This window comes from Egretta garzetta, unplaced genomic scaffold (genome assembly GCF_000687185.1).
Source record: "Egretta garzetta isolate BGI_Z169 unplaced genomic scaffold, ASM68718v1 scaffold15, whole genome shotgun sequence".
Classification (NCBI taxonomy): Eukaryota; Metazoa; Chordata; class Aves; order Pelecaniformes; family Ardeidae; genus Egretta; species Egretta garzetta.
The window spans coordinates 1,253,574-1,261,822 of record NW_009259798.1 but is presented as its reverse complement, the minus strand read 5'-3'; the positions used below and the strand labels follow the sequence as shown (position 1 = coordinate 1,261,822).

The 8,249-nt window shown below is 39.2% G+C and overlaps 1 protein-coding gene across 4 annotated transcripts in view; it reads right to left on the bottom strand.

Annotated features, from left to right (window-relative positions):
- Positions 1-8,249, bottom strand: part of ASAP2 (ArfGAP with SH3 domain, ankyrin repeat and PH domain 2) — a 95,526-nt gene that overhangs the window by 3,560 nt on the left and 83,717 nt on the right. For 3 of the 4 annotated variants that reach the window (XM_035895335.1, XM_035895337.1, XM_035895336.1), the window contains 3 exons: positions 7,507-7,675; positions 5,684-5,751; positions 3,925-4,031 (listed from right to left, as the gene is read on the bottom strand). In XM_035895335.1, coding sequence (XP_035751228.1) covers positions 3,925-4,031; positions 5,684-5,751; positions 7,507-7,675 — 344 coding nt within the window. The remainder of the gene's footprint in view (positions 1-3,924; positions 4,032-5,683; positions 5,752-7,506; positions 7,676-8,249) is intronic. The other variant, XM_009639797.2, reaches the window with a different exon arrangement.

Here is an 8,249-nt window from a genome sequence, read left to right as displayed (position 1 = left end):
ATCGCCCTCTACAACTGCCTGACAGGAGGCTGTAGTGAGGTGGGGGTTGCCCTCTTCTCCCTGGTAACAGATGATAGGACGAGGGGAAATGGTCTGAAGTTGCGCCAGGGCAGGTTTAGGTTAGACATTAGGAAAAACTTCTTCACTGAAAGGGTTGTCAGGCTCTGGAACGGGCTGCCTAGGGAAGTGGTTGAGTCCCCATCCCTGGAGGTATTTAAAAGACGGGTAGACAAGGTGCTTAGGGACATGGTTTAGTGGTGGGATGGCAGGGTTACGTTAACGGTTGGACTTGATGATCTTAAAGGTCTTTTCCAACCTAAACAATTCTGTGATTCTATTTTATGATTCTATGCAGAAAAAGGGGGCTGTGGATGGGGAAGGAGGGAGGTAGCATGATCCTTATGCTCCTCTGTAAGCACCCATTTACATTTTAGTATTAAAGAAACCTGACCTGCCCAGACCAGGCATACCCTTAGGCTCTACCCGTGGGACACGCCCCTGTGAGTTGGCAGCCTTGCACTGCATCATAGCAATCTTGCCAGATGCTCCATCTCAGTCAAGTTACAGTTTGAACCACAACCGCCTTCTAGGTCAAGAGGAAAAAGCTTCCCATCAGCACAAGTGATATAATTACTAACTTCAAAGTGCAGTAATTACAGGTATTTCTTGTTCTTTAGAAGGCAAGAAAATTAAAATAAAACCCATTCCCAGAAGCCTACAATCTTCCAGGGAAGTTTCCCATGTATCTATAATATGGCTTCAAAAACCTAAAATATACACTGAAGAAAAAAAAAATATGCATCAGGAATTTCCATCTGAAAAATAGGCTATTGAGCAAATGCACTGTACAGGAGATAAGCCACTGGCTACATGTCCATGTACAACTAGACCTCTTTTTTTCTCAAGGAGTACTTCTGCAATCATTTCCTCAATCTGGGCTGGCCTCTTGATTCTCTGGCAGGGTAAAGACTTAGCAAAAAGGGTTGGAGTATAAGGCTAAATGGAGTGATTTAACCAAAGTACTTTAGCTAGACTGATCTAGCTAAAGCTCTTTAGCTGAGGGGCCCTTGACTAAATCTCAGCTAAGATGCTTTAGCTAGATTGATTTAGCTAAAGCACCTTAACTAGCACACTGTCCTGGTTTCGGCTGGGATAGAGTTAATTTTCTCCCTAGTAGCTGGCATAGTGCTGTGCTTTGGTTTTAGCATGAGAAGAATACTGATAACACACTGATGGTTTAGTTGTTGCTGAGCAGTGCTTACACCAGTCAAGGACTTTTCAGCTTCCCCTGCTCTGCCAGGTGTACAAGAAGCTGGGAGGGGGCACAGCCAGGACAGCTGACCCCAGCTGGCCAAAGGGCTGCTCCAGACCATATGATGTCACGCTTGGGGGGAGTTGGCCAGGGGAGAGCGATTGCTGCTTGGGGACCTCAGGGACAGGCTGGGCATTGGTCAGCATGCGGTAAGCAATTGCATTCTACATCACTTGTTTTGTATATTCTTTTATCATTATTATTTTCTCTTCCTCTGCTGTCCTATTAAACTGTCTTTATCTCAACCCACGGGTTTTACTTTTTTTTTTACTGATTCCTTCCCCCATCCCACTGTGGGGGGGTAAGGAGGGCAAGTGAGCAGCTGCATGGTGCTTAGTTGCTGACTGGGGTTAAACCTGAAAACTACTAAAACTACTCCCTGAAGTAAGGTTTCCCTTACTTGTCTATCTTATGACAAGAAGAAAATCATCCAGCTGATTTTCTCAGCCTCACAAAATTCACCCTACTGAAGTCCTAGAGACATCTGGAGAGTCAGATTTGTTCTTCAAATTACGTGCAATTAATATTGAATTGTGGAGACACCGGGAGTGTTCTGAAAAAACAGCCAGGATACCCCATTCACTCTTAAAACAATTTGTCCTATAAAACAAAGGAGCAGAGAAAACAGAGAATTACTACAACCTAAATTTATACAGAAAGCCAGGTAAGGAGCTGTTTCAGAACTGACAGGTGTGTTGAAAGGACGTATCCAGTGCTTAAGACCTGAATCCCAGAACACACAACAGAATCTGTGATCAGGATCCAACAGCTTCACAGAGTAAATATGGCAATTCCATCAGTGCATGTAAGCAAAAGGGACAGATATTCCATTTTACACCAATCAGACCGTTTAATTTTATTGTGGTCTAAACCATGTGTCAGTCTCTTCTCCCAATTAACAAGCCACAGAACAAGAGGAAATGGCCTCAAGTTGCACCAGGGGAGGTTTAGATTGGACATTAGGAAAAATTTCTTCGCTGAAAGGGTTGTTAAGCATTGGAACAGGCTTCCAGGGAAGTGGTGGAGTCCCTGTCCCTGAAGGTATTTAGAAGACGTGTATGTGGCGCTTAGGGACATGGCTTAGCAGTGGACTTGGCAGTTAGGTTTATGGTTGGACTCTATGATCTTAAAGGTCTTTTCCCCCCTAAACGATTCTATGATTCTGTGAAAGTTATTTTGATGCAAGACAGACAGCAACTTCATTAAACAAGAGTGGGAGAGGCAAGAAAACAGAAGATTTTATACTCCCAACTAATGCAAGATGAACTCCAGATGTCTCTGTGGCTTTTCAGCATTATCAGATGAGAAACAGCTAACAGGAGTTCTAAGAGCTCAAGACAAATGTGCAAACCTATGCACACAAACACACTGAAGTCTGTCCTGGAGAGTTACTATCTCAGTAGACATGGTTAAGGAAAAATGGATGAAGGGAGAGAGACAGAGGATGGAAGAAGGCGGGTCTTTTCATTACAGCCCGTTAGTACGACAGCTGCAGAAGCAGCAACAGCACGTCTCTAACCTCTCAGGTTTTTATTTACCTATTCAACCACAGTCCTACACAGAATGTAAAGCATGAAACAGCCCAGACCTAGTCACATTACAGCATCTCAAGAAGTATGGACTCTATATTGTGATTTGCTTACCGCAGAGAAATACAATCAAGCATACAGATGGTTTCTGTCTATCACAGAAGAAATACAAAATCTGAGCAAGGACCAAAGACCCAGCCGAACTACACATAACATAACAGCTCAACTGACATCTGGCAATACATCCCTTTACCTACGCCAGTATAAGAATACAGGTATTGACACTAGTATGTGTGTTACCATTCACGGTCCTAGATCATAAATAATAAATAAGAGTATAAAAAGGCCACATAATTGGATCAAGAGTCCATGTAAATCCAGTATCTCTCTTCTAACAGTCACTGTAAGGCTGGAGAACAAGAATATTCAATACTTTCAGCCCAACACTTCCAGCCTTCCCCTCCACCCTTCAACCACCTTCTGGTTGGGGATGTTTCAAGTCAAATGTGGTTTCTGTGTATTTACTAGTGGATGCATGTCAAAGAGATGCAAAGAGAGCCAACTGCACCAAGAACCAATTTCTTGTGTTCTGAACTTGCCTCTTACTAGTCTTGTCTGAAGCCATTTGATCTACCTATGTGAACAACTGTATCTACTTTCATGACAAAAGTAAGCACAAAAGCTCCCTTATTACTTACTTCACTGAAGTTTAAGAATGAAGATCTACAAGTGACTCACTTATCAACCTTACCTACTTTCAGTAAGTCAAACCATACATTCTGTGGATTGTGTTGGTCATCTTTGGACACAAATCAAAGACAAGCGTGGATTCTTTGCTTCTCTTTGGTTTTTTGTTGGTAGCTTTTCTTTTAAAATTTAAAATCACATACTATCACATAGGAAATGCAAGGAAAGTTTTCATAAGTATTTAGTACAAGTCACACACATATTTAACACAGGATACAGGCTCTGTATTTTTCATGATTCTCACACTTTCTCCATAACAGGATACGCTATTACGTCAACAGCATGTTTGATAGTGTGGAATATTTAATAAAATGAAACCCCAGATTATCTACTTACTATTTGTGATTTCCTTGGCATTGGTGCTGGTGGTTGGATTTGTGCCAAAGTATTTGTTGTAGAACCAGTTTGTGTTACTGGAATTTCACATATGGACTCTCCTGCTGCTAAGGTAAGTAAAACAAGTAAATTTTAGGCATGTTTTAAAAAAAGTAAGAGTGATGACACAAATTGAAACCAAATTAATTATTCTTTAAAGGATACAAATAATTTTATATCCTATGAGTATTTAGGTTTTTTAATGGTTCCTTCTAAACAACTGAACAGAATTTTTCTATCCTTTTCCTTACCAAAAAGACCTCTTTTCCCAAAAACAATTACCTAAGACCTTTAATAGTGCAGATATGCTAAAAGAAAAAAAACCCTATAAAACAGATGAGAGCAGAATCAAATATCCCACTTCCCCATTTGTTCACTGTAGACTGTGTGCTTTTAGAACCCTTCTTTCCTAGTAAAGACCATCATTATCAAGATGCTCTATCCTTCACAGGAGACTCCTGACACAGATAGCAGATAGTCATTACTAAACTCCCCTTGGGTACGTCAAGGGGAAATAAAAAAAGAATCACAGTAAGAACCAATTAACATAATACATACAGTAGAAGGGGAAACTCAGTAGGAGGAATTCCACTACAACCACCACAGAATCCACACAAACTTTACTTCAGACATTTTATTGAGATGATGTTATTGTAATGTCCCAAAGTAGTAGTTACTTTGGACAACGAAAAGAGCGGAATGAGTAATGAACACTGTTCATTATCATGAAAAGAGCAATATAAATTTGCAATTTAATTAAAAATGACACTATATGAGCTTTAGATTTGCAAACTAGAAACACATTTTTCTATTCTAAAATGTGTACTGTTACCTTGTTTATGACACATGCAAACAAGAGAGTAAACTAAAGTTTTGATAATGCATCCTTTGAGTGGGGTTTAGGTGAGGTTAATTAAGCTAACTTAACTGGAATTGAATCTGGCAAGGGATGTCAAAGACAACAAGAAGGGTTTCTGTAAATACATAGGTAACAACAGGAAAATTAGGGAAACACGGGCCCACTGCTCAATAAGATGGGGGATCTGGTTAGACAGGACATGCAAAAGGCTGAGGTACTAAATGCCTTCTTTGCCTCAGTCTTTACTAGGAAGACTAGTCTTCAGGAATCCCAAGTCCCAGAGACCAGGGGAAAATCTGGAGCAAGGAAGTACAAAGTCCTGCATCTGGGGACAAACAAGCCCATGCATCAATATATGCTGGTGGCCACCCAGCTGGAAAGCAGGACCAGAGGCAATGGGTACAAACTGAAACACAGAAGGTGCTGTCTGAACATGAGGAAACACTTTGTTACTGTGAGGGTGACTGAGTTCTGTCAGAAGTTGCCCAAGGGAGCCTGTGGTCTCCATCCTTGGAAATATTCAAAAGCCCTCTGGACACAGTCTTGGGCAACTGGCTCTGGGTGGCCCTGCTAGAGCAGAGGACTTGGGCCATATGACCTCCAGGGGTCCCTCCCAAACTCAACCATTCTGTGGTTCTGTTTCTTATTACTTGGACCCATTATTTACATTAATTGGCCCAGAACTCTGCTCAGGCAGAAGAGCTTGAGGCATCAAGGCCTACAGAGTCAAGAAGAGAAACAACAATAATGCTGGTACTGTCTGTATTTAAATGTGTAAAGTAAATAAAAAAAACCACACTCCCTTAAGCTGTTACAACGATAGCTTAATTACAATAAAATAAATCTCTAAACCACAATTACCAGTTTGCTGTAGAGACCCAAGTCCTCTGGACTGCCCTTTGTTAGTTAAGCCAGATGACTTCTCAGTCCTGTGTAGAAAGTCAGAAATTCATACATTTGAGAAACAAACAAGAACTTGAACAGCAACAATACAGAGTATTTTATAAATTATAAAATTCTTGTCATGTCTTCAGTATGTTCCAGTGACAGCTATTTTGCTTTTAAAAATACTACTTTGCTTCCATATTTTTGATTACACCAATCATAAGTTGCACTTAATTTAAAAATCTAAGGCATAATAATAATAGGTTCAATCACTGACATTTGTGTACAGCAGATTTTCTTTTCCTAAGTTCTAGAGTTCCTTTCAACGCTGTTTTAAAATTCTTCATTAAAACTACATATCCGTATTAATCTGTACATTATAGCAAGCTTCAGCAAGTTGCTTTTCCATTTTACTTAGTATGGTATATGCAATCAAAGGACTAGAAAGACAGCTCAAAGGTCAAAGGTTCTTCACCTCTTTCATTCTTAGGGACATGGTTTAGTGGTGGGATGGCAGGGTTAGGTTAAAGGTTGGACTCGATGATCTCAAAGGTCTTTTCCAACCAAAGTGATTCTATGATTCATTTACAAAGGATCAACCATGTATATTATTTATCTCACATATACACATACATATCCCTGTATCTTATAACTAAGTTTGTATAGGCTGTACTCTGCCAAATTTTCAGTGTCAGAGAATCCAGAAACTTCCCAGACAAGTTACTATGGTATTTCCCTACCCTTACTTTTGGAAAGCTTTCCTTAGTGTCTAACTAAATTATTCTAGTCACAACCTAAACAAAAGTCTTCTTTTTAGAGCCATCATGAGATGTAAGAAACAATGGCATAATGTTGTACAACATGTATCTATGCTACAATTTCTTTTTTAAGAAATACAAGAGAATCTTAGTTCTTCCAAACTTTTCTCATAGGTCATATTTTCTAGACTTCTCATTACCTGGTTTCTGCCTCACTATTTTGTATCTTTATTTTACTGCAATACCCCAAACTGAACACAGTAGTCCAGCTGAGGCATTACTGACGTTGAGTCAACTGGAAGGGTTAATTCATATAATTTGTAGGCTATAATCAAAGAATACTATTTCTCTTTGACTTTTCCACAATAGAATGAGTCATCTGACTTACTTTTATTTATGATTCACTATGTCCTTGCAGATTCTTCTCTTAAGGACTTTTGCTTAACCATACTCTGCTGTTCTCCATCCTTCGTTTTTGTAGTTGAGTGTTCTTAAGTACTAAGTGTTGCTTACTGAATGACACCCCTTTTCTCCCTTGACTACTACTTCAGTTTCTCAAGGCTGCTTTGTATACAATCCTGTTTTCCAATACACTTGTTCCTCCTAACTTTGTTTCCTGCAAATTTAAAACCGATATTTTCTGTTCCAGGTCTCTCTACTCCTGCCATGAATGAAATATTGAATGGAACTGAACCTTTGCAAAGCATGTAAACAATAAATGGCACAATCAGACATAAAATCACATCATCTCTTCTTTGTTATTAGATGAGAAAGGAATTTTTTGTGGCTTCTTATTTCCATCACAGCTAAGTATTATGTAGATATTCTGCAAGTCATACAGTCTTAAATCAGTAGGCTGTCTCGCTTTTACTGTGGGAATCCTTGTAATCTTCTCCCTGAGTGTCTGCCTTCTGTTCATTCCCATACTTGAGAACTTATCATTGGCAAAATTATGCATGCTTTATAGATGACTTGCACGTTATATACCATAAAATTGAAAAGTTACTAATAATTATGAAGTACATTAAATTAAAAAGTTACCCAGGAATAGGCTTTCTTTGAGAGATTCTACTAGGAGGTTGTGGGGGTAGTGGTGGTGGGGTTGGCTTAGTTTGTGGAGGAGCTGGTGGCTGTTTAGATTGCTGGTTCAACGCTTCTATAATGCTGGCTGTCTTTGCCACTGGAGGCGGTGGTGCTGGAGAAAGCACATCTGCAGAAAAAAGTTTGACAGTGAAATGGAATTAAATTTCTACTTACCATTTTGTTTCTTGGGTTCCCATCCACAGTTTTTGCTCTTACAGGATTTACCCCCATTCAAGAAAAATGTTTTACTACATGTAATCAATAACTTTAATAGAAAGCAATCCTTCCATTGGAAGGAGGACCTCTTTGGAAAGAGGTTTATCTTTTGTTTTACCTAGTCAAGGTTAGAGAGTTCACAAGTACTTCAATTCATTCAAGCGTTAAAGTACATGAGAAGAAAATTCTTACCAAAATCAGTCATATTCTTGAAAATAGTAGATCAGAATATATTTAATAAAATGCTAATATTGTTTGCTCAGTCAAGGCCTTCAGTTTGTATTTTATGGAAAAGTAACTGAGTGAATAATATCTGACAAATTTTATTTAGAGGAACGTCTTTTCCTAAAATCCTGCTAAGATTAACATCTAACTAACTTCACAGTAGCTTTAGCAATTAATTAAAATTTCTTTTGAATTCTTGAAACCACCACAACAGCAGCTGGCAATGCATTAAAACATCTTCTTGCATTCCCGCGGTCTGG